Here is a 26,751-nt window from a genome sequence, read left to right as displayed (position 1 = left end):
CTTGGGTATTCTAGTGGAGACACCCACCGAGGCGTCAGGGCAGGAAAGGCCAAGCTTTTAAAGTTCTCTTATGCCGCATTGGCAAACAGGTGTGTTCCAGTACTTAGCAGCAGATGCAGAACCTCAGATACTGAAACACCTGTGAAGCAGGGAAAGCTAAGAGGGAGGGGCTGATAAAGAGCAGAGTAAGAAGTTGGCCATACTTGGTAGCAAAGTGAGAGATGGTCATGAGAATGCAGGAAATGGTAACTTGAAAGAAGGGAGAGTGATGAGGATTAAGATGTCTTAGAGAAAAAATTGCAGAGAAAATTTGTACCTCAGAATTGTAATCCACCATTAACTATGGTAACCCTACTTATAAAGAGCCATTAAAAAATAAACCTTTAAAAATGTTGATATATTTTATGTTTTTAATTAAAAAGAAAAGAGCCTCATATCTTTGTTTATATTTTAAAATCAGACCTATAAATGAAAATCTTACCTTTGAAAGTAGAGTCCTGGCAGATACTAAAGATGCACAGGAGCATTGCTCTTTGTACACAGCAGGTGTTGGGTCGGGTAATCACCACCATCTTTGCAATTAATCATTACATCTGAGAATTTATTCTGGGCTATTTACATTCACCTTGGACGTGATGCTTTTCCCCAGATGATTAAATTGGAAGAGTGTTCTTTAAGCTGGAAATAGAGGGTTTTAAATAACTTTGAAATATTAAAGACATCTTCATTTTAAAGAATTCACATTATTACCACATGAAGTTCGTAACAGAGTGTGTATTTTCGTCTACACTATACCATTAAGGAGTTTAAAAAACTCTTACTTTCCACCACTCGGTGTTATTTTGCATATCGTACTGGTGCTTATTATGTACCAGACACTGTCTGAGCATTTACACGTGCTGGTTCATTTCATCCCCCCATTAACCTTTTATAGTGGGGCCTGTTGCCCCCATTTTACAATGTTAAGTAAAAGAGAGAGATGAAGAGAGCTGTCCAGGCTCACACGACTAGAAAGTGGAGAATTCAGATGGAAATCCAGGCAGTCTGGGTTCTGAGTCTTAATTTTAACTTTTAATCATCATGCTACGTTGTTAATCTCATCTCCTTTACCTTAGAGATTATTTGCTAGATTGTGTTTTCTTCCCTCCTTGTCTTCGTTGGCATACTAGGTTCTTTGTAGTTATTTATTAGTTTAAATGAAGCGATGAAAAGTAGTAATTTAGTTAAGTAGTCCTTTATAATTATTCCATGCAATAGTGGGTTCACATATTTTTTTTTAATTTATTTTTTAATTTTTAAATTTATTTTTGGTTGTAGTATAGTCAGTTTACAATGTTGTATCAATTTCTGGTGTACAGCATAATGTTTCAGTCATACATATACAAACATATTTCTTTTTACATTCTTTTTCATTATAAGCTATTACAAGGTATTTTTTTTCATTTTTTTATAACATTTTTTGTTGATTTATAATCACTTTACAATGTTGTGTCAAATTCCAGTGTTCAGCACAATTTTTCAGTCATTCATGGACATATACACACTCATTGTCACATTTTTTTCTCTCTGAGTTATCATAACATTTTGTGTATATTTCCCTGTGCTATACCAGAAGTAGGTTACATAATACAAAACTAACATTGCGTTCAGTCTGCGTGTGAGTAATTGTTGTTTTGGTGCAATCAAGAGTGACATCTTTGCCAGTTGTTAGCTTTGTTATTTTGAGCAAATCGCTTCATCTCTTTGTCTTTCATGTATCTGTAAATCTGAGAAAACTGAAGGCATACAAAGATTTAAAAGAACTAGAGTAAGAAATGCAAAGAGAATCCAAAGTATTGCATAGTAAAAACAAAGATCCCTCCCAGGTGCATATAAGTAAGCGTATAGGTGTATGGTGAGAGTGACAATCTTGCATAGATACCTAGCAGAAAAGGTGTGATGTGTTACGTGTGTGGTGAGGTGGTACAAAATAAATTCTATCTAGAGAAGCCGGAGTAATTGATCTCCTTCTTTACGTAGAGGATCACATTTGATCTAACCCTGAAACATAGCGGTAGACTTTTATTCATGATAGACAGAGGGCATTGGAGTGGGGAACACAGGTCGGGTATAGAATGCTAAGAACTTTTGTTCAGTTGCTAGTATACTGTAGAGAGATTAAATGTCAGCCATGTTTTATTTTTAACACCAAATTGAGATTTCTGTCATTACTTTTACACTCAGCCAGTCCTTTTGCTTTCGGTTTTGCTGAGAGGGCATTATAACAGGTAGTCAGTAAAAGGGCAGCTTTGAGAGCTGAGCATGTGGGTTCAAATCCTGATTGCAACACTTACAGCTCTGGGTGATCTTTGGCAAGTTATTTAAATTCTGAACCTCACTTTCCTCACTTGTAAAATGGCAATGAGAGTTTCTACTGTGTTGATTTATTGTTAGGATGTCGTAAGGTAATCGATGTGAAGTACTTAACATAGTACCTGGCTAGCATTTGATGTGTGCTGTGCAGTTACTGCGAGTCTGTGAGAGGTTGCTCTGCGGTCTGATGGCATCAGCACCATCCGAGGGTGTCCCCACCGCCGAACGACTGTGAGGAGGCCTGGGAAGCTTTTAACAAGCTTTCCAGTTTATGTGCACGTTGAACTCCACTGGTAATGCTTTTTGGTTAAGAGTTATGCTTCTGTGCTCTACCTGTCTGGGTTTGAATGTTGGCTTTGCCGCTGATAGCTGGGTATTCATAGGCTATTTATTTAACCTTTTTTGCCTCTTTTTTTCATTTGTAAAATAGTGTTAGCAGTTGTAGCTCCCTTATTGGATGGTTGTGAGGATTAAGAGTTAATGCACATAAAGCACTTAGAATCATGTTAGGCACGTGGAGCACCCTCAGTAAACATGGGCGATGCTGTGGTATTTATGATGACCATTATATTCATTGCCCATTGCTACTTGCACAAATTACTATGTAACAGTGATTTAAAACAACCCAAAATAGTTATCTTAAGGTTCTGAAGGGCAGAAGTCAAAACGGGTCTCCCTGGGCTAAAATCAAGGTGTCAGGGCTGCACTCCTTCCTGGAGGCTCTGGGGGAGGATTCATTTTCTTGCCTTTCCCGGCTTCCAGAGGCTGCCGCGTGTTCTGGCTCGTGTTCCGCTCCCATGTTAGAAGCCAGCAGTGGCAGCTCCAGTCTTTCTTACTTTACATCACTCTGACACTGACTCTTCTGCCTCCCTCTTTTACTTTTACGGACCTTTGTGATTCCATTGGGCCAACCCAGATAATTCAGGAAAATCTCTTTTTTTAAGGTCAGCAGATTGCCGGCCTGATTCCATCTGCCACCTTCATTCCCCTTTGCCATGTGACCTAGCGTATTCACGGGTTCTGGGGGTTAGGATGTGGACATTTTACAGGGCCATTATTCTGCCTCCCCTGACCACCAATTTCAAATAGATGCTCAGTAGACACCAGCACTGGACTGCTCTTCTCTTGGAAACTTAATTTCCCACTCTCTACCTTTCTTCAGCTTTTTCTGCCTCTTACTTACTGCCCAGTGTGCCTCAGTTGACATCCTGTGCCTCACACTCAGCTGAGGAAGTGAAGCCAACAGATGAGCACTTGCTCATTTCTTCTCCACATCTGCGTCCTTACCCGAATACATACATCAGTCGTCTCCTTTGTCTCTACTGAAATGGAGGGAATGTCTGTCTTTCTGTTCTTAAAATCCTGGCATTTCTCACTGACCCCTGCATTTTTAAATTTATATGGACAATGTGTAGGATCTCCCATCTTTAAAAAGTCTTCCTCCAAACCTGCATTTCTTCCCTTATTTCTCCACGTCTCATTTACACCTCAGCTCCATCTCAGAACCCCAGTTTCCACACCTAGTTGTTCAAGCAGAAACCTGAAAATCGCCCTTGATGACGCCATCTCAGCCCTCCATCTCCACACATCACTGCATCTGCCTCTAAATCTGCATCTCAGCCCAGGCCATCAGCATCTGTTGCCTGGCCTGTGCTGCAGCCTCTGAACTGTGTCCCCACTTCTACTTGTGCCTCCTCGCCCTCCTTCCTCCCCTTTTACAGCTGGAGTGATTTTTGAAAAATGGAACTGGACTTGTGTCACATCCTGCTTCCCCTTACAAACTTTGACTTTTTGTTGCCTTTAGGATAAAGTTAAAAACAAAAAAAATCTTTAACCTGTCACTCTGGCCTCATCTCTTATCTCCCTCCCTCACTTACTGTGCTCCAGCTGCAGTCTTATAGTTTGTGTAGTGTGCCAGGTGTTCTGCTTCGTAGCCTTCCCACATACCTAGATGCATACCCCCTCCTGTCTGCTTCCCCTACAGCTCCACTCTCCTTAGGCTGTGTTCGGCTTCTCCCTGCTCATCTGTCTCCATGACTCCCAAGCTGAGGGAGACAGAACTTTGACTAATTTCTTTCAGGCCCAGTTAATTTCATCCAGAGGTTTTCTGCTGAAGAATTTATTGATCAAATTTGTCACTCTAATAATTGACATGCTGGACATCATTTACATCATTACATCTTTACAAATTGCAAAAAACAAAAAATTAATTTCCATCTTGCACATCTTACTGCAGACATAGCTGTGATTATAATGAAGAGAAAATGTAGGTATAATCCTTTTTCACTTCTGGACTGCTTGACAAGAGTTTACGGGTACCAGCGAGAACGTGGCGCTCCCTGCTGTGTGGGTACTGCCTGGGCTGTATTTCCCAGTGTTCTTGCCAAACCCAGTTGCTCAGATGCATAATGGTCTAGTTGTTCATGGATGAGAAGAGAAAGTGGTCGCATGCTTATTTTATGTATCATAAAACATGACTTTCTCTTTATTTTTATACTGACTCTTCTTGATTACCTGACACTTTATTAATATTTCTTTATGTATCTTATGTTGCAGACTATTCAGACTATGAAGACAGTTCCCTAGACTTTTTGGAAAGGTGCTCTTCTCCACTAACTCGATCTTCTGGGAGTTCTCTGGCTCTGCGAAGCATGTTTACGGAGAAAAATACAACATATCAGTACCCAAGGGCAATTTTGTCAGTTGATCTTAGTGGTGAAAGTATGTGTAACCATGTAATGTTTAAAACAAGTCTTAAAATTCTTAAATGTCGAACTGAGAATAAAACGTACTTTATTGAGGCCTATCTGAGCAGGGCAAACAATTTTAAAAAGTTATTTATTCCATAAACTATTATGAAAATCTCAACATTAGAAGTTTGAGCTGCTTTTTAATCTATATAAGGTAAAATTGGCTTTTATACTTAATGGTAGGATAGGTGGTGAGGAAAGAATTAGTGTCTACTGTATACTGGTCTTCTGTAGGTGTGTTTACCTTTTCACATTTTCACTGCCAACTTAGAAAGTAGATACTGTTACCCACATTACATAGATATATAAGCAGAGGCTTATCAATGAAGTAACTTTGGGGGCTAGTTAGCATTAGAATTAAAACTCAAACCCAGGCCTATCTTAACTCCTCAGATAGTACTTTTTCTACCAGTTATTTCTCCTAGTCTTAAAAATGCACTTTGAATTCCTGATCACAGGTACATCTGTTACTAAATGTCTGGAAATGTGTTCAGATCAATGATTTGAACACATTCAGGTATTAGGTCTATAGAGAGAAGGCCATGTCAGGTGGTGACATGAGCCCTGGAGTTGGAATCTGTCAGGTTTTCCTGCAGGTCGGGTCCTGACAGTGGAAGGTATGAGGACTCTAACCTTCCAGTGTTCTAAGTGGTGGGAAGAGAGACTCCCAACTAGACATTGATGGCAGTGGCTCCAGACCAGAGCTCTAGCACAGCAGAAGTGAGTCAGGGAGTGAAGAACAAGAATAAGGAGTGGGGGGTCGTCTTATGTAAAATCCCAAGGAACCTTATGGGGAGCTCACTTCCTGCCTTTCCTTTCAGTGAAGCATATTCCTTCCTTTACTCTAAAATACGCACATAGCACTTTTGAGATTTTTAAATCTCAAATCTAAAAAGAAATTGGTGGGAGCGAGGATTAGGAAAAAGTCCCTCCCCCCCTTTTCTAACAAACACAAGTTCCCTTTTCCCTTTTGGGCCAGTGGTTCTTCACTCCAGGTGTACATTATATTTATTCCTGTGATGCTAAAATATGATACTGGCTCCTGCAGCAGAACACAAATCTGAGGTGTCTGGGAGGACAGATCCTGGCAAGATAGCCCTGGTAGCCAGGGCTGAAAATCACCTAAGAACACCCATAGTGTGAGCCATCAAGGTCTGAAAACTGTCTTCTTATACAGAGTGATGGAGATGGGGAGATTATACCTGGGCGGCAGTGTTGCTGGAGCTAGAACAGCTGAGGGCTGGAAAGAGTCATGGATCTCTGCCCTCAGTTCTCTGTCTTCCCCCCGCCCTTCATGGTTCCAAGTGCGGAGCTGTGAGAAGGAAGACGGAGAGGCTCTTAAATGTTAGCTTGCATCAGAACCACCTGGAGAGCTTCTTAAAATACATTTCTGGGCCTTACCTTTAGAAGTTCTGAGTTCTAACAAGTTCCCAGGCGATGCTGATCTGGAAATCACGCTGAGAATACCGTCTGGGGAAACATCAGTGACAGTTCAAGGGGTAGCAGTTAGTTGGAAGAGAACAATGTTCTGTGGCCACTCAAGTGGAGCTGTTGTCCAGGTGGCTGTTCCAGTGTAAGAGGGAACTTGTACTTGTTCTTCTTCTGTAACGTTCAACCCAGTGACCCATTTACTTAACCCCCAGAATTCATCTAAGCATTGATTTGATGCTGCCAGTTAGTCAAACTGGATTTTCTGGCCATATATTAAATTTGCATCCTAACACCATAAAGCCTGACATCATACAAGCCTGTGTGAGATACACACTAATTACTTGCAATGTTAATAGGTTTTACATTTAATTCATTTCTAACTCTGTTATGATTGCCGTCCATTTAATACCACATATATGCTGTAACAGTGTTTGAAACTGTTTATCCATGTTCTAGTCTGCCATTTTGAAGCATGAACTTCTATTCAGGAAAGCCCAAGAGAAAGTACTAATTTTGGATTTAAGCTTGCAAGATTATGAATAAATGAAATTTATTCAGGTTCTGAAAACTGCTCATATTGTTAATATTAGAAAAATTTTGTAAATCTAATTAATTTACTTCTTACTGCTTTAACGTTTTCTTGTATTTCTCTACTACTGTTTGATTTCTACTAACCGTAACTTTCTCCAAGATGTCCTAAGATCCTAAAGGGAGGAAAACATTTATTTTTCTATAAAACATTCAAAAATATTGAGTCAGGGAAAAAATAAGTAAGATTAGAAGCTAAGGAAACACTAAATCATATGAGATATTTAAAATATAAATAGCATGAATTATTTAGTTTGAATTCAGGCAGCTTCCATCTGGTCTGATTAAGTCTGAAAAAGTTTTCTCCATATACTGACTCTCTCCTTCCCTCTTCCAAAAACATTCTGGAGTGTCTGTCATACAGATCAGGCTTCATTCTAAGCACTGGATATGGAGCATTCAGCAGTGCAGAAGCCCTTGCCCTCGTGGACTCTTGACATTCTAGGAAGGGGAGGTGAATAGCCAGCAGGTGAAGGGCTAAGTCAGAATGTGATTAGAGGTTAGGGTGGGGAGCCAGAGTGCTCCAAGGATTAGCCTCCATTTACCATCTTTTATCACGTGCCATGTGATGACTCACTTTCCCTGACATTTCTCCACACTCTGGCGAACCTTTAGTGCCCTGTCATCATTTCTTTCCCTTTGTCATAAATATTTCCTTAGGTTTGCCTCAGTTTTTTTCTCAGTGGCCTGAGCTAAATGGCAGTCTTGGACTCAACGGTGTTATAAGTACAACCCTGACTCCTGGCATTTAAATAGAGTTGTATGTAGTGGTCATCCATCTAATATAACTTCTAGAATATAATTATTTATTTTAAAAAGATTTTTATCAAAATAAAAATTTAAAATGTAAAAAATTACTTAGGGAACTCATAATCCCAGTTTAAGAAGTACTAATGAAATCATCAAGAACACAGCCTTTAGAGGCAGGCAGTCCTGGTGTGCGGTCGGCTTTCCCCTTAGCTGGCTGCGTTCCTGAGCGAGTTACAGATCTTAAAGTGCTCAGCATGGAACCTGGTGTATATGAAGTGCAGTGGTGGCTGACGATACTGATACTGTCAAGAGTAGCAGTATTGATGTTAGGACCTTAGGCAGCCACCTTCACCTGTCTCAAGTGCTGGTTATCTTTATGGTGCAAATAATGAAACCTGTTCTCTTTACAACCCATTGTTCTTGTGAGGATCTAAAGGGGTAATGTTTGTGAAAGCACTGAAAAACTGCAAATGAAAATAATTAATATTGACCTTAGCTATAGCCTCTGTAATCACTGGACCAGGGAAGACTTTCTGAGTTAATTGTAACAGTGTTTACGTTAAGATGTAAGGCAGTCATAATTACCCAAGTTTCAAAAATCATTTGTTTCTTTGTCCAGAGACAAATGCTCCATTCCCATTTGACTGCCCTCTCTTTCTAAATATTTAATTGCTTATACTAACTTCCCATAGCTCCTTTCTTTCTAGAGAAATGGCATGAAATTGGAAAAAAAAATTGCTGAGCATCCTTTTATATATGTTCTAGACTTATCAGATGTGGACTTCCTAGATGATTCTTCAACGGAGAGTTTGCTCCTGAGTGGGGACGAGTACAATCAGGACTTTGATTCAACCAATTTTGAGGAATCCCAGGATGAAGATGATGCTCTTAACGAAATTGTGCGATGTGTCTGTGAGATGGATGAGGAGAACGGCTTCATGATTCAGGTGACCTGTCTTCCCTTCAGCACTGAACGAGTTGTTTCGGGTGCTCAGCACATTCATCCAGACGTCTGTGTTCTCTTTTTACTAACCGTCCTCTTGAAGGTGTCGGTTTCTAGCTTATCAGCATGTTTCAACTACCAGTAGTAACAGACCTCTTCATCAGATGAAGTAGACAGTTTTCTTATCTGAGGATCATTCTCAGGGTGTTTACGCTGAGGTCTTCAAGCTGAAGTTCTTTTCAAGAGCCATTAACGTGGCTAAGCATCCACGTTGAAGGGTAGATCATAGCGACCCTTCTCCTGCTGGTCTGAATCCTGTTTAATAATTTATGTCATATAGTTGCTCTTCAAAGGGAAAATACCACAGTATCAAAGATGAAAGGAAAACTTTGTTGCAAAGATTACCATTACAAGTAACCTCTCCCTGTAGAAAAAGTGTATTTAAGAAAAAGAGAAAGTATAACTGGTATTTTGTGATGGCATTTGGAAAATTTGGAGATACTAGTTATAGAAACAAAAAAGTAATCTCTTTTTCCCCCTTTTTAGTGGTTTTCTCAAATAAGGGAACTGCAGATTTATAGGGCCACCACGCAGGTAGCACTGTAAGAGGTCATTGCCACAGTCACTGCTACAAACTTGCCTTTTCAAAAAAATTTCTACACTTTAATAAGCTATTTTTAAGAGTTTTAAGGGTGTGAGAGATCGATGAGAGAAATAATTTTTTAACTTTTTTTTAATGAGTAAACCAGTTTATCAGAGCACATTTTAATGGGTGAAGCAAGTTCTTGAAATAGTTGACAGTTTCAAAAAAAATTCATTGTAAATCATCACTTGCTTTTGTTATGTGGATTAAGAATTATCTGAATCTGTTTTGTAAATAAGTTCATTTATTTCATTCTTTTAGATTGTACATATAAGTGATATCATGTGATATTTGTCTTTCTTTCTCTGATTTACTTCACTTAGTATAATCATCTCCAAGTCCAACCAAGTTACTGCAAATGGCATTATTTCATTTTTTTTATGGCTGAGTAGTAGTCTACTATATATATTATATATATAGTAATATTCTACCACATACATATATAAATACACCACACTTCTTTATCCAATTGTCTGTTGATAGACATTTAGGTTGTTTCCTTGTCTTGGCTATCTTTTAATAACCTATAATGAAAAGGAATGTGGAAAAGAGTATATATCTATCTGTATGACTGAATCACTGTGCTGTACACCAGAAACTAACACAGCATTGTAAATGAACTATACTTAAGTTCAAACAAACAAACAAACAAACAAAAAACAAAAAAATAAGGAATTGAGCTGTTGGCAGCACCAGCAAGACTAAATAAAGCAGCTGATGGGAGAGAAGGGAAGGTGTCTGTTGCTAGAGTGAAGCAGTGACCGTGAGCGCCCCCTGTCTCCCGGCAGTGTGAAGAGTGCCTGTGCTGGCAGCACAGCGTGTGCATGGGGCTACTGGAGGAGAGCATCCCAGACCAGTACATCTGCTACGTCTGCCGAGACCCTCCTGGTAAGACTCCGCTCCCTGCGCCCACCGCAAGACACTGAGTGTCTCGTTCCAAAGCCCAGATCGCATCGGCTGTGTAAGGCGCCATGCCCCCTTTGTCGGTTAGACTGTGCTTCCATGTTCACGTTTTAAAATATTTTTCACTGTTTGTTATAGTTTTATTTTCCATATTAATTACTTAGGCAAAAGCATTAGCATAAATTCATCAGTATAATTACTGCCTTACTGGAAGGGGAGGGTTGTGGCTTCTTCTTGGAGCAGAACCGGCTCCTTTCTATACTCCCATGTTTTGGTTTTGGAATAGGTGTATGTACGGCTATTTGGATGGAATCATGTTCTGAACTCACATTCGTCCTGACGTGGTTTTGAATGTGTGTCTGATGGTGCTGCACATCCACCTAATTTTAGAGCCAATGAGATGTCAGATTATCATGTACAATCCCTTTGTTTTACTGATGAGGCAGTTAGGACACAGAATGTGCCTAGCCTTATGCACAGGGATGGTACTGGCCTGGCCGAACCGGCAGGAAAGCCTGTGCCATTGGCTCCCCGACCGCGTGGTTGTCCCTCCCTCCGCGCTAGAGGGTCTCCGAGTAGCAAGGTTCTGTGTTGTGTACACTTCCAGCTCTGAGGCAGAGCACATCTAGATATTCTCCAATAGAAGGCTGCTGTGTTCTCATGTCTGTCAAAAAAATAAAATAACATTAAGAAGCAGGAGAATTATTCAGACCTATGTGAATATAGACATTTGTTCACTCATTCATCCAGCAGCATTTATTGGATGCCTGCTATTTTCCCAACTCTGTGGTAAGAGGTAAGATGATGGATTCTGACCACACCTTCCACTGTCTCATAGTATAGCAGGGGCACAGACATAGAAGCAGCTAATTGTGATGGGAGATGATAATTACTGATGTCGAAGATCCATGGTTATATAGGATTCTGAGATACTAGACCTGGGAAGGGGTCCCTGTTCACTCAACTAGAACTCTTTGTTTCATCCAGTTCAAAATAAATGCTAGTGAGAGAAACAGGCACCCCTGTCTAATGTCTGTGCAGCCCCTTTAGCCTTTTTATAGAGCAGATGACAGGTACGTAAAAAATGGAAAGCAGTACACTCAGGGTTCCTTCGCAGGTGTGACCTGCCACTGACCGCATTCTTAACAGAGTTTTTCTCCTAACTGGGCAAGAAGTCTGAAGATAGGGGAACTCTTACGGTGCCAGCTCTTTGAAGCACTGTCTTGCTCATCTTTTGAATTTGTTCTTAGTACTAGAACTCGCTTTGCTTAACTGAGTGATGTCAGCTGGGTAGCAGTTGAAGTGGAATCTTTTGTCACTTTAATGTCAACTTCATCTACAGGTCAGAGATGGAGTGCAAAGTATCGTTATGATAAGGATTGGTTGAATAATGGGAGAATGTGTGGGTTATCATTTTTAAAAGAAAATTACTCTCATCTCAATGCCAAAAAGATAGTTTCCACACATCACCTGCTCGCTGACGTCTATGGAGTTACAGAGGTACTGCACGGGTTACAGCTGAAGATTGGAATACTAAAGTAAGTGAAGGGCCATGAAGGGACGGTCACACTTCAGTGTAAATTTCAAGCTAAATCAGTTGGCTTTTTGCGGGTTCAGATTAGCAGTTTGGAAAACAGAATAGATTTGAATAAATTTTAACTTAAAAAACAGAAGGAAAGATCAGTAACATTCTGGATGAGTAACTGCTTCGTGCCTGTTGTCCTGGGGTGGATGCGCGCGGGAGAGGGAAATGTAGCATCTGGTATTTCAGCAGATGCTAGTCCCTGTGCCACCGTTTTGCGTGCTCGCCATGTGCACGAAGGCGCGGCTGCTGTAGTGCGCCCTGTAGGTTGTGTCCTCCTTCAGGACTGCTGTCAAGATGAAATAGATTCAAAGGTATATTTTAAAATTACCTTAAGATTGGCTTTGAAGGGAGCTAACAGATCGTGTAAGCCATGTGTCTGCTGTGCACCAAATATGTTTCAGTCATCCCAGACAGTTTCCCCTTAAAAAACAAAAACCCCTGAACCTCCCTAAGTGACGTATCAGAATGTTCTTGAAGTTCTCGTTTTCAGTTCTTCCTAATACTTGCCTAGAATTCCTCTTTAAAATATATATATTTTATGGGGGAGAGTATAGCTCAGTGGTAGAGCGCACGCCTAGCATGCTCGAGGCCCTGGGTTCAGTCCCCAGTACTGCTGTTAAAAAATAAATAAACCTAATTACCACTCCTCTCAAGAAAATAAACAAAATAAAATAAATGAAATTTTTAAAAAAGTCCTGGGTTCAAGTCCCAGTTACCATTAATTAATTAATTAATTATACATAAAACAGGTTCTTCACAAGCTTTCCTTCACTGAGACTCACTTGCTTGGGCTGGAAGTGTGCCCCTCCCCTCCTCTATCCCCATCCCGTCCCCCCGCGGCAGCTTGGTGCACTGAGTATCTCTGGCTCTCTCCTCACTCAGACTGTGTCCGCCCGGCTGTTCTTTTCACATGAATAGTTGCTGTGCCTTGTTAATTCCCTGTGGCTCCAGTCCTGTACTCAGTTCATCCCTCATACGGTTGCCAGTGCGATCTTAGTAAGAAGTAAAGATGAGCTTGTCTGTTTTCAGCTTGATATACCACAGTGTCTTCCTGGTGCCCAATGAACAAAGTCCAGGCTCCCCCTGCGTGCACTCTTAGTCCTTCCATGATGTATAGTCTCTCTACCATTGTGTTGCCATGTCTTCCCTCTCCTAATTTTCCCCCTAAATGGTCCAGCTGTACACAGCCATAATCCCTGAATGAAACATGCTTTTTCATAGCTCCAGGCCTTCACTCACAGCCAGGATAACCTTCTACCACTGGTCTTCCTAGAAGATGCCTTTTCATGATCACCTACCCGGCTAGGGCTGATCACGTCCTCGGCAGACTCCATGCATACAGGTGTCATAGACTTTTGGTGAGCATGGAATTAGTACAACCTCTTTGGAGGCCACTTGGGCAGTACCTGTTAAAATTTAAATGTTGCATACATTATCTGGCAGTTTCATATCTAGAAATTAATCTGACTGAAATATTCCCAGTAGTGTGCAAAGGTACACACATGCAGACACACACACACACATCTGTCAGTGGGGAGCTGGTTGGCTGGACTAGACGGTGGCACATGAGTACCATTTTAGCTACTAGAGTAAAAGTAAGGGAAATCTATCTGTACTCACAAGGCAAGATGCCCATATATGTTACATATGAAGAAGGCAAATGGTATGAGAGCCCCATTTGTGTGAAAAGAAAAGGTATGCTTACCCATTTAAAAAATTTTATATATACAGAAAAAGTCTGGCAGATTATACCTCAGTTATTTACAACTGCCACAGCAGGGAGGTTTTTACTTTGTACGTACTGGTAGTCTGAATTGCTTGTCATGAGCAAGTGTCACTTTTTGATTGACTAAAGACTTTTAAATATGCTCACATAAAAGGTTTTTCATGTCGTACAATTTTTAAAAATACATGAAAAATCAGCAGAAAGAGAAGAGTATATATCAAATTATGATGTGAGCTGTCACAGAATTACATTCAGTATTGCTTTTCTCCCTGGGTTTTATTTCTATAAAATTGTGAGAAATAAAATTGTGGATGAAATCCTGGGGCAGGTTAACCTAAAGAGCACCTTTACTTTTGTCTTGAGTCCCTGACCTCCTCCTGACCTGGTTGCCTTGGAGGTGGTCTCGGTCTTCAACAGAGAAGTGGGGTCAGCCCACCTGAGTCAGTCCACTCAGCATTCAGAAGGCATGGATAACCGAGGGTTAACCATATAATTTTATATTCTGAAATCTATTGTAGCATTAAACTTACTACTGGATTTGTTTTTTAACTGCTGTTTCTCCAACTTTGTTTTAAGGAATAAGCATCATCCTGACCTGCATCTTTGGGCTTGTTCTGGGAAGCGGAAAGATCAAGATCAAGTAATTGCCGGGGTGGAGAAAAAAATAACAGTGTTCGACACGGCTAATGTGGAAGAGAAGAAATACCATGTACAAAACCATAAGGAGCCACCTCGTTTGCCCCTAAGAATGGAAGGAACTTACATAACAAGTGAGCACAGCTACCAGAAGCCACAGAGCTTTGGTCAAGACTGCAGATCTCTTGTGGACCCTGGGAGCTCAGATGACGATGAAGACGTTAGCAGTTTTGAAGACGAACAGGAATTCCACATGAGGGAGAGAAGCCGCTCGCGATACCCAGTAAAGGAGGATGGAGTGCCCGAAAAGGTACAATTGGCTCGTTTGTCTTTGCTTGGAAATATGATAGAACAAAGGGAAATTTTATGAAATGAAACATACTGAATTCACAGATTTTTCCAAGTTCACAAGTACCTTGTTAGAGTACAGACACATTTTTGCTTTTTCTTCGAGAAAACATTGGCCCTTTGAACATTTAATTATCCCCTAATTCAGAATTGCAGTCCTTCAGTAAACTTTTGCCCTAACAGAAGTTTCAGTTTCATAAGTACGTTTAGGTGTCTCTAAAAACCATGAGCCACATTTTTTTCAAATGAGAATGTCTGAGTGTGAAAACATCACAGTGCATCTGGGTGTCTTTATGTTATATAACTTGTCTTTTTAATGTGTTTTAGATAAAAGGTGGTGCTCTAATCCTCTTGTTTTAAATTTTAGCATATTTGTATATGCATATCCATCCATTATGCAATAAGCTGAATTTTTGCATCTCTGTATACGTTGAATTTATAAACTTAATTTCTATTCACTGGGATTGTCTTAGAGCTGTCATGCCTTCATTTTTTTTTTATTGATTTTCACTGAGCAGTACCACTTTAAAATTAGTTGTTTATTTTTCTGGCCTCTTTTATCAAGTAAGTTTTATAAATAAATACTTAACTGAATTTGAAAAGCTTATATGAAATTTGGTGATAAATTATTTTTTCAAATTCACATCCCTCTTACGGAAATGAGTTATCACTGGTGAATCTGAGTTCAGATTTTGTGTGTATGTTTTAATAAGCAGTCTGTACTTTTTAAGTTTTTAAAAGATTTTGATTTTTCCCTCAGTTCATTGAGTTAGCTGCAACAATGAAGTCCAGTCTACAGTTAATTATGCTTCATACTGGCCTTTACCAACTTTCTTGATTTTTTTTTTTTCCATTATTGCTTTTTGCCTTCACTCCACTTGTGGCACAGTTTAGATTAATGGAGAAAGGGGTCAGTCTGAATTAGCTGGGCTTTCTAGTTACAGAATGTAATTAGCAACTTCGTTTCTTGGGCAGTTTTTGGAAGGCCCTCCACACTACGGAGCACTGTGCTCGGCATTGTGAGGAGACACAGCAGGCATGTCTGCTTTTCAGGACCATCAGATGGGACCATCAGATGGCATTTAATTCTGTGCTAGAACTTTCTTTAAAAATCCTCTAGGGGTCAGATTGGGTTTCACTGATCATTGTGGATAATGAGGTTTTTAATGTACCTTTCCCTTCATGATGCTACATTTCACCTCATTCTTTGTTTTTCCCAATGGTTCTCTGGAGAAGAATACAGCTGAAAGGAATACAGCATTTGTTTACAATGATAAAAGGGGCGCTGAAGACCCTGGGGACGCACATCTTCAGTGGCAGCTCAATCTCCTTACGCACATAGAGAACGTGCAGAATGAGGTCACCAGCAGGATGGACCTGATAGAAAAAGAAGTTGATGGTAATTGAAGAGAGAACTGAAGTACAGTTACTGTAGTCTGTAAAGTGTGTTTATTGTGATTATAAAGAGGTTCTTCAGTTTTTTAAATTATGGGATGAAACTGCGGACGCTGTCCATCTGATGGAGCTCTTTACGTCGTAGTGACACGTCTGGCGTGTATGATTTTTAGTCTCAAGAGAGTGTGACTGCATATTAGCTTACGGTTTGTTTTTTTTTTTTAAGATGGACATTTATTAAATACTGCCTGTCTGCCAGGCTCAGTGTATGCCATATATGGAATATTTATTAGTTTCATTGAACTGTGTTTTCTTTGGAAGTCAGCATAAGGACTTCAAGCATATTTGAAATACGGGGGAATGGGGGAAAACATTTTGAATCTTTGTTTTCACTTTGGTCACTTTTTTTTTTAACTTTGGTCAGTATTTGTTAAGTGAAATCAACAACAACAGAAAACTCCTGCGAGGTTAAGTAGGTAAACCTTAAGTTTGCATACACATTCTCAAATGTTTTTCTTCTTTATTTTTTGTTTTATCACACAGGAGCCCTGAGGAGTGGACAAGAAAAATATTATCCCCATTTTATAGTTCAGAAAATACAGTAATTTAGATTACCTGATTCCTAATCTAGTATTTTTCCTATTCTTTTTGACTCCATTTTTTTTCAGCCTCATACATTATATTCCCTACCCTCCCTCTTTTTATTTGCAAAAGCATGTGATACTTTCACCCCACACTAAATTAGAATTCCTACTGCTTTGTTTTTCCCTGTGAAAAGAGGAAGGGGAAACCCATTTCAGAAGCTTCTTCCATTTGTCTACAAGGAAGCTGTAGAGTTAGTTTTAAGTAGATTTTTGAAGAAGAAAAAATACAACTTGATGGTATCCCTTATTATTATTAATAAAAGTATAGAATATTAATTATATTCTGCCTGGACTTCTAATATGTTTGCATTTTTTAAAGTAATGATAAAATAGTGGGACTGAAAGGACACTGAGAAATTGCTACCTTCTTTTCTTTGTTAAAAAGTACTTCTGAATTAAAAAAAAAAGTGGTTAGAGCAGCTAGATTTCATTTAAGATAAATTAGAGCTAGTTCAAGCCTAAATTAATAGAAAGTGGAGCAGGCACAGGGAACTGCTGTTTCCTGTTCCAGAAGACAGTGAAAGAAGACACCCAAAATGAAGTTAGTTTATATCTATAAAGGGTAAAAATTACCTAAAATAACAGCAGATAAAATAACAGGTAAAGGTTACCAGCAGAGACTAGAACACTTGTGGGATGAGGTATGAAGGATGCTAAGCCACTCAGAAATGGCTTTCTAGAGAAAGGGAAGTGAACTCTTTCTCCATCCCACCTTTGCAACCCTCTAATTATACCATTTTGTCACTGTTTTTCCAGTTGCCATTTAATTTGTTTGTTCTCTTCTCTCTTTTAGTTCTGGAAAGCTGGCTTGATTTCACAGGGGAGTTGGAGCCACCTGATCCGCTTGCCAGGCTGCCCCAACTTAAACGCCACATCAAACAGCTCCTGATTGACATGGGCAAAGTACAGCAGATAGCAGCTCTCTGCTCTGTATGACAGCAATGAACAGCTAATGCAGTGAATGTGGCTCTGTTCAGTCGACTAATTTTTATTATCCACGTGGCTGCTAAGTGGATAGATAAAAAGCTTAGTGATGTTTGGTCATTTACTGATTTGTGACATCAATAGGATGGCACCTTGGAAAGGAAAAGAACAACGTTATCAAGGAAGCTAATATATAAAAAAAAAAAAGTATGAGCAAGATACAAATGCTCACGTGTCATATGCCAGGATCAGTAGAGGTAGAGTGTGATCTGTGCTAAGGGAGCCAGGTTGGCAGGAATGTTGAATAGTTGCTAACGTGAAGCTGGAGATAACCTGTAGAAAGACATATGGTGTATTTATATAGTTTTTAGCAAAAAGGTCTATGTCTGTAAACCAGCATTTGGCCAAAAACAACACTGTAGAGGCAATTTAAATTCTGGAGAGTTCTATAAGGTTGTGTAAGAACTGTCTTCTCTGCAGTTGATCCAACTACACTGAAGTTTATAGAGTATTTAAACTTTTATAGGATCATGAGCTGTTTCATAGGTGATGAATGTCCTTAATCAGAAAACTGACAGTAGAAGTCTCACTTCTGAGGGAGACAGTTGTGGGCTTCTTACTTCATTATGAATATATTTTAAAAACAATGAAATAATTGGAATTTATTGCTGACGCTAAGCTCACTGTAAAAACAGAATGGCTTGCAGAAGGGTCACTGTGCCAAATGATGATGATACTGCTGGAAAGAGAATTTTAAATCCCGTGGGAGTTCTCTCACCCAGGTCTTACATGCTGCCATCAGTCCATCAGAAATGCATATGTCACATATACTATTTATAGAATATATAGAGTTGAATTTCAGTATTCAGGCTTCAACATACAGTTTGATCCTGAGTATGCCTGGTGTTTGCCTTCAGAAAAAAAAAATTGTAAATAACCTCAGCTGGGATGAGGAGTGACAAAAATATCAAAGTAATTTGTGGCTGTGGATTTTTTTAACTGCTGGTAGTGGAAATACTGGAAAAGCTTCATTTCTGAAGATGAATTTTATTTTTAAAAAATACATACGCACTCAAAACTTTTAGCTTTGGTCACAAGTGGACAGATTTCTGAAACCAAAGGCAACAAAGTTGCTGTGTTAGCTCTTGCTGGATTTTGAGCCCAGGTCCTCCCGTCTGCCAGTGCTCTTGTGACCTGTGTGCCGCCCCCAGTGCCACACGCGCAGGTGTGCGTTAAGTGTGTGTGCTTGTTTGAAACAGACACTCACCTCAGCATACGTATGTACATAACCTACACATATTTATATCTACACATGTCTAGTTTTATTACTATAGACCATAAGAATTGGTGGTTAACATGAAATGTTACCTTTTAACAGACTGTTTTTAAAAATTAAAAATGTATGTACAGGTTTTGAAACTTTTTTTAAAAAGGGGAAAAAAGACTGTTAAGAGGAGGCTATTTGGTGACATATAACACTTGAATATTTTATGCCTCATTCTGTTTATCAGTTCTAGCGATCTGTATAAACGCATTTTAGAACTGATAGACAGTAAACTTGAATTTATCTTTGATAAGAATACATGCCACTGTACATTCAGATATTATTTAAATTTGCAAACACACTGTTCTATATGTAAGGTACTGTATGTAAAACTCTTTATTAAAACTATTCCACATATCCTAAAATTTCAGCTTGCCTTTTTGCAGCCTTATATTTTGATGTAAAAATGATTAAAAGAATGTGCAGAACAGTCATTAGAAATTTGTATTGCCTTTTGAGATTCTCCAACCTGACAGATGTGCCAAAGATCACAGATACAAAATACGTCCTGTGTATTTACTTATGATACGTTAACTTTGTCAAAGATCTTACTGAGAAATGAAAAGCTTTAGTAGAGGTGATAAGAGGTAGTTATTAAATTTGCATATTAAAGTAAAAATAGTGCCTATATTTCATGTGTGGAGTAAACTTGCTAATGTCTATATTTTAAGATTGATATTTTATCTTTCATTTGTGTTTTAAAGTAATGGCTCTGATCTTCTATTGTGGTTAAATTCTAGACATGTAATTTATATCTTTTTTTTCAGAATGGAGCAAATAGCATCCTTAACAAGCTATGAATAGTGGTGTTGCCTAGATTCTTCTCACATACGCAGAGGGCCCTGTGTACCCAGTAACACTCATATTCTCAATCCCTGATGACCACAGCTAAGTTAATGTGCATTTGTTCTTGGGGTGTCTTAAATTAGATTGCCGTGTTTGTTAGCAGCCAGCAAACTGGAAGTTCCGTTACTAAGTAGGATGTTGAATTTTTGCTCTGCTTTTATGTATATAAATTGAAATTCTGAATTTTTTAATTTATATTTTTAAAGCAAGTCTGTATCAGATTACTTGTATGCACATACCCATTTAACAGAGAGTGTGTCAACAATTGGTAGCAGCCTTTTAGCAAGTAGTCGGCTGAGTGATTCCTTAAGAGAGTCAGCTTGATTTTGAGAAGTAAGCCCACTGGGAGAGGTTTCAGATGAGCTGGTTTTCTTTCTACTTAGTCTTGCTTAAAAAGTATGAGTATATAAATTTAAGTAAAAGCAATAAACTAGGAAGGGTGTTTCTTGACAAGGTAGCTTTTCGTTGCTACCCAGACAGAACAGAATGAGCACGTACATTACTGAGGAGTGTGATGTGTACTTCTTCATACTCATGTGTGGTTCCACTGGCTCATTATTTTCAAACTTAAGAGTAATGCACTCTTTCCTTAAAGAAAATTGGTTATTCTCAATTTCAGGTAGAATCCTTTTTCCTAACATGATTTCCACTGACTTATGTCCTCTCAGATGTTCATATTCCGTATGTTCAAAATGTAGGTCCCCTGTCTCCCCCAGTCAACTGGGTCTTCTGCCATCTTCACTCTCTCTGCTTTAATAGCATCCCAAGAGCCCTGGCTTGAAACTCGCAGTCCCCGCCGTTACCCGTTCCATCACCGGATGTTCCGGTTCCTCAAAATGGGTGGTGTCATCTTCCTCCTCCTCAGTCCTGCTTAGTAGTTCATTGTCTGTAAACCATTGTGGAGCTTCTGAAATTTTAATTTTCCTTCATTCTGACTCATCAGAACGGCTACTGTCAAGCTGGAGGATTGGCACTGGGTAACTGCTCCATGCCAGCTGTTGTGCATGTTACCTGGGGCATCTAATTTAGTTCTTTTGTTGAGAGGTGAAGCAGGATCATTTTCAAGATGAGGAAGCTGAGGTTTAGAAACCTTTAGAAACATGTCCCGTGTTAAGTAGCAGGTTCAAGATGCAAACCCCGCGCTATTCAAACGCATGTCCTTTTCTTAGCAGGGCTGTCTCGACTATTCTTGTCATTTCCATTTTCTTCTCTGAAACCATCTCCCTGTTTCAACCCAAGTCAGGTCTGTGTAATCTGGACCTCTTGTGCAGACTTCATCTAACCAGTTCTCAAATCCATGTAAACAGAGCCTCGCTCTTTAGATAGACTATGCTTGTTTCTGTCTCTTGCCTTCGTATCACTTTCCTCTTCTGGAAAATTCTCCTTTGTTGTGTCTCTACAAATCCAGGCAATTCTTCAGGCTTTAGTTTCTCTTCCTAAGAGAAGCGGTCTGTTATTAGAGGCCTCTTGCAGTACCCTACGTGGTACCAAGCTATGGAGGAACTGCGTCAGGGAGCAACGATTTCATAAACTGGAGCAGCATGAGCTTTGCAGTTCTCTACTCGGGTTTTCACTCTGACAATTCTCTAGCAGTGATCTGCCTGAGCACTGGTTTTCTTATCTATAAAATGGGAATAATATCTAGTTTAGAACCTGGTTTTGAGAGTTAAATGAAGCAAACTAAGTACCTAAATTATGAAGTTGAAAGTTAAATATAGTAGACATATTGAATGGCATCTGTGTGGCAGCCCTTGAGTTCTGTGGTTCGATATGAAATTAGTGTTAATAGGATCACAGTCTATAGGCCAATGGAAACATAAAAAAACATATTTTTTGACAAGATCAGTTATATCAAAGAGTGCAAGGAACCAAAGAGGCAAAAGAAAGGAAAGATAATAGATTTGTAGGTTGAGGGGATTGGGGGAACTGGAATAATGTGTTAATTAAAACAGTGGTCTTTGAATGTTTTCTGACTATGACCTCTCTATGGGAATTTCGAAAAATTAGAATCCATTTCTGGTACCTGTTGTCTTTGGGTTCCCCTGAAAGTAGATCTGAAGACAAGATTTAAGTATCCTTAATGTATTTAAGAGATCCCCTAAGGAAGTTGGAGTGAGGAAGAGGGAAAAGTAGGGCTGGGGAGGAAAAAGCCAATGTCAATATGTACAACTGAGGACACTGCTAGGCACAGTGGGGCTTTGTTTCTGCCACTGAAAATTGTTCACTGTAAATTGAAACAATTGCAAAGGGTATGATTTCTAATTTGTAAATATTGGCCTAGTGAAAATCAGCCTGTTATCATTTTTAGATATATGAAATAGAATCAATACAATTTTGCAACTTAACATCTCTTTTAAAAATACATGAACAAGCTCTTCCTTAGCATTTGGAAATTTTACAAGTTTTATATTCTCTTTTTTGTCTTTCCATTTTGCTTCCTAATAGAATGTTACCTTCTTTTATACCTTACAGGTCTTTATCTATCATCCTCGATTCTTTTGTCCACACACACACACACACACAAAGTAAATTGAAATTTTTAATGTATTTATAGTCCTCTTAATAGAGTATCAAAATGCATGACACAAACCCTAATATCATTGAATAGAAAATAGAAAAATATACAATTATAATTGAAGAGTTCAACCCTCCTTTAACACTAATTGATAGAACAAAAGTAGAAGGAAATCAGGAATCAGGATAGAAGACTTGAACAAAAATGAACACTCAGCTCAACCTAATAGACATTGAGAGAATGTTCCACCCAGCGACATGAGAATGCAAATTTCCTTTTTAAGTACACATGGAGCACTCAGAAGGCAGACTATAAAACAGTCTCTATTCATTTAAAATTGAAATCGTGCATAACTTTTCTGACAACAATGAAATTAAACTGGAAATCAGTATTAGGTACCTGAAAAGAACCCAGAATGTTTGGAAATTATCAACTTACTTGTAAACAATCCAAGAGTCAAAGAGAAAAGTTAAACTAAAATCAGAAAATATTTTAATTGAATGAAAATGAAAATACATTATGCTAAATTTGTAGGATGCTGATCAGTATTAGAGGGAAATTTATAGTTTTAAATGCTTAATTAAAAAGAAGGTACACAAATTTTAACTAGACTTATTGTGGTGATCATTTTGCAATATATATAAATCCTGAATTGTTATGTTGTGCACCTGAAACTAAAATCAATTGTATCTCAATTTTCAAGAATGGAAGTTTTAAATAAGAATACAAAAATCACTGATTTAAGATTTAAAAACTAGAAAAACAAACATATTAAAACCAAAGTAAGTGGAAAAGGAAGGAAATGTGCTGAAATCAGTAAAACACTAAATGGACAAACAATAAAGAAGCAACAGTATAAACGAAAAAGCTGATTCTTTGAACAGAACAATAAATAAAAGTGGTTAACTCCTACATATACTGATCAAAAATTAGAATGAAAGAGGGAATATTACAACATACCCAACAGTTTTTAAAAGGGATATTATGAAAAACCATAGGCCAATAAATTTAATAGCTTACATGAAACAAAATTTTCTCAAAAGATGCAAATGACCAAAACTTAATAAACATTGAATTTGTAATTGAAAACGTTCCCTCAAAACTCAAGGCCTAAATGTGAATTCTGTCAAAACACTTAAGGAAGAAAGCTTGATTTTACACAAATGCTGACAGAAAATAGAGAAGAAAGGAACACTCTTTTTGAGACAATTTTGACCTCATACGAGAATCAGAAGAAAACACCACAAGGGAAGGAAATTACAGACGAGTACATAACCCCCCTGAACACAGACACAGGCGTCAAGAAAACGGTACCCACGTGGATCTGGTGGTCTGTAGTAATGATACGATATCAGGGTCAAGCTGAGTGTTCCACAGGGATACAGAGTTGGTTTACTGTCAATAAAATAGTGAAATTATTATGTTCATCTCAATAAATCAAGATAAAGCTTTTCATAAATTTCAGCATCCATTCATGATTTAAAACTAAAAGGAAAAGAATAGATAGGAATTTACTTAACTGTAAAGGGCATCTATCAAGACACTTAACCCTCATAATGGTAAATGAATACTTTCCTCCCTAAAATACGGAACAAGTCCAGAAGGTTGTCCGCTATCAACACTTCTATCCAGCATGGATCTGGAGGCCCCACTAGTGCAATATGGCGCTGGGTAATGAAGACAAATAAAAGCATCCCACTTGGAAAGGAAGAAGAAACATTTGCAGGTGACAGTTTATGTACATGAAAAAGTCTAAGGAATCTACCAAGATGCCACTAGAACTAATATTTCTATACATTAGCAAAGAACTATTGGAGATAAGAATTTTTGGAAAAAAATTCCATTTTCAGTAGTATCAAAAAAAGAATGCTTAAGGGTAAGTCTGAAAACGTAATGCAGAACCTGTACATAGAAAACTACAAAAACAATGCCTATATAATAAAGAGATACAGGAACAGAAAGAAACACTAAGATCATGGGTTGGAAGATGTAATACTGGTATTATGTCTCCCAAAATGGAGCGATAGAGCAATCCCCAGCAAAATTCCAGCAGACTTTTTGAAATACAAATTAGCAAGCTGATTTTAAATTTTATTTGGAGGTATAAAGGACCTTGGAATACTCTAAGCAATTCTGAAAAAGAAGAACTAAAGTAGAGGGACATACAATTTCTGATTTGGAGGCTTATTACAAAGCTGTAGTAGCCAAGACAATGTAGAGGTAGCCTGGAGGCAGATGTGGATTGATAGTACAGAATAGGGAATCTAGAAATAGACCTAAAAGACTTTAATCAGTTGAATGAAGGAGAGTTCCTGTTGTTCCACATCCTTCCTTTCCAGCATTTGATGTTTGCCAGTGTTTTGGATTTTAGCCATTTTAATAGATGTGCAGTGATACCTACTTTTAATTTGCATGTAGATATCCAATTGCTCCAGTGCCATTTCTTCAAAATAGTATCTTCCCTTTGAGTTACCTAGGTGCCTTTGTCGAAAATCAATTGACCGTACATCTGTAGGTTTATTTCTGCACTCAGTACTCCCCTCCCATTGATTTATGTCCTCATGTAGCTATCACACTGTCTCGATTAATGTAGTTTAAGAGTAAGATTTGATTAATCAGGTAGTGTAGTTCCTTTAATTATGTTCTTTCTTACCTGTTTTTGCCAATTCTAGGTATTTTGCATTTCTATAAAAGTTTTAGGATCAGATTGTTAACTTCTTTTAAAAACCTGCTGGGATTTTGACAGGAATTGCACTGAATCTACAGATCAATTACCATCTTAACGCTATTGAGTCTTAATCCAAGAGCATGGTGTGTTTCTTCATTTATTTAGGACTTCTGTAGTTTTTCAGCAATATTTTGTAGCTTTCATTGTTCAGATTTTGCACTTATTTTGTTAAATTTATTTCTAAGTTTTATTTTCCTTGATGATACTATAAATGGAATTGTATTCTCAATTTTGTTTTCAGATGTTTAATTACTAGAGTATAATAAAATTGATTTTTTATATCTTATATCCTGAGACATTGATAAACTCACTTATTAATCCTAGAATTTTTTGCGTATTTCCAAATATTTTCTAGGGCAGAAACTACGGAGACCTTATAGGTAAATGAAATGTAAGATCCTTGATTGGATCCTGGAACAACAACAAAAAAAAAAGACATTGGTGGAAAAAGTGAAATTCTGTTAAACTCTGTAGTTTACTTGATAGTATTGATAGTTTTAGTTTTGATAATTGCATTATGATCATGTAAAATGTTAATATTAGGTGAAATTGAAGAGTATATGGGAACTCTGTACTATTATTTCAACTTTGGGATAAGTTGAAAAACTATTTCAAAATACAAAGTAAAAAAAAAAAACAATGAAACCATGTAAATTGTGGATTTTAGTTTAAAATAATGTTTAAATGATGGTTCATTAATTGTAACAAACATACCACACTAATGCAAGACGTTAGTAATAGTGGAAACTGTGGGAAAAGGAGGAATATGGGAACTTTCTGTACTATGTGCTCAGTTTTTCTGTAAATCTAAAACTGTAAAGTGTATTAATTAAAACAAGTTAAAGAAAAAGGAATGTGAGAGGATAATTATAATATGCTATCTTTGTAGTTTGAGAAAGAAGAGTTTAGTGAAATCATTCCAAACCCACAGGCAATTTAAAGTCCCATCCTTGAAACACTGTCTCTAGGAGTCAGGCTTGCCCAGGAAATCAAGGAGGAAATGTATTTATTAGAAAAGTATGCTTCCTTCTTACAGGCAGCACAGGAGCACTGGAAGATTGAAAACAAACTTTAAAAAGACAGGGTAATAGCAGAGTGTTGTCTGGGAGAAAAGCTGAGATCTTAGAAGGCAGACGGGCTGGTAGGAGTGGGTGATGGAATTGCATGGGAGACACGGTTGCTTTGAACAGAGGCACTAGAGAAAGCAGATAGATGTTAACTGTCACCAAATCAGACAGATTGAGAAGACTGGACCTTCTGCACTCTCAGATCTGGGCTCTCTGTTGGATTTCTCCAAAGAGAGAAAGCACTAGGATTAGGAGACTGTTGTAAAAGCTGCATCATACGGCCACAAATGGAAGGCTTATTATAGTAAGAGCGAAGGGAACCATCTCTTTACAGGGGAACAAAATCTGCCATCCCAAAATGTCTTTTTGCCAATGTGGATTATTTTCAGCTGAAAACAGTCAAGGCCCAAAAGATGCAGGAAGAAACTTTGATCTTCCCCATAACGGCCTAAAAGAATTTAGATATATGGCTTGTTCCAGAATACAGCTATCACTGGAGATACCTGAGAGAGTATGGGCTAAATGTGGTGGGGGGAACTCAGCAGGGCCTAGAGAGCGGAGTTCGCCCCATGTCTCCTTAAATCTGCCTGCGCCCAGCAAGCATTTTTTTTTTACCAAACGTTTGCTCTTCCATCTCCATGTCAATTGCTTTC

General features: G+C 38.4%; 1 protein-coding gene across 1 annotated transcript in view; it reads left to right on the top strand.

Moving 5' to 3' along the window:
- PHF20L1 (PHD finger protein 20 like 1) overlaps window positions 1–25,885 on the top strand; it is a 77,004-nt gene extending 51,119 nt beyond the window's left edge. The window contains exons 15-21 of the mRNA XM_032468128.1: window positions 4,909–5,073; window positions 8,637–8,818; window positions 10,246–10,345; window positions 11,703–11,898; window positions 14,248–14,617; window positions 15,892–16,054; window positions 17,488–25,885. Of these exons, the coding sequence (XP_032324019.1) occupies window positions 4,909–5,073; window positions 8,637–8,818; window positions 10,246–10,345; window positions 11,703–11,898; window positions 14,248–14,617; window positions 15,892–16,054; window positions 17,488–17,630 (1,319 nt within the window). The 3' untranslated portion in view covers window positions 17,631–25,885. The remainder of the gene's footprint in view (window positions 1–4,908; window positions 5,074–8,636; window positions 8,819–10,245; window positions 10,346–11,702; window positions 11,899–14,247; window positions 14,618–15,891; window positions 16,055–17,487) is intronic.
- The last annotated feature ends 866 nt before the right edge of the window (window positions 25,886–26,751 follow it).

The sequence above is a fragment of the Camelus ferus genome, chromosome 25 (genome assembly GCF_009834535.1).
Source record: "Camelus ferus isolate YT-003-E chromosome 25, BCGSAC_Cfer_1.0, whole genome shotgun sequence".
In the NCBI taxonomy this organism is placed as follows: Eukaryota; Metazoa; Chordata; class Mammalia; order Artiodactyla; family Camelidae; genus Camelus; species Camelus ferus.
The sequence above is the reverse complement of the archived record's forward strand: the minus strand, read 5'-3'. Positions and strand labels throughout refer to the sequence as shown.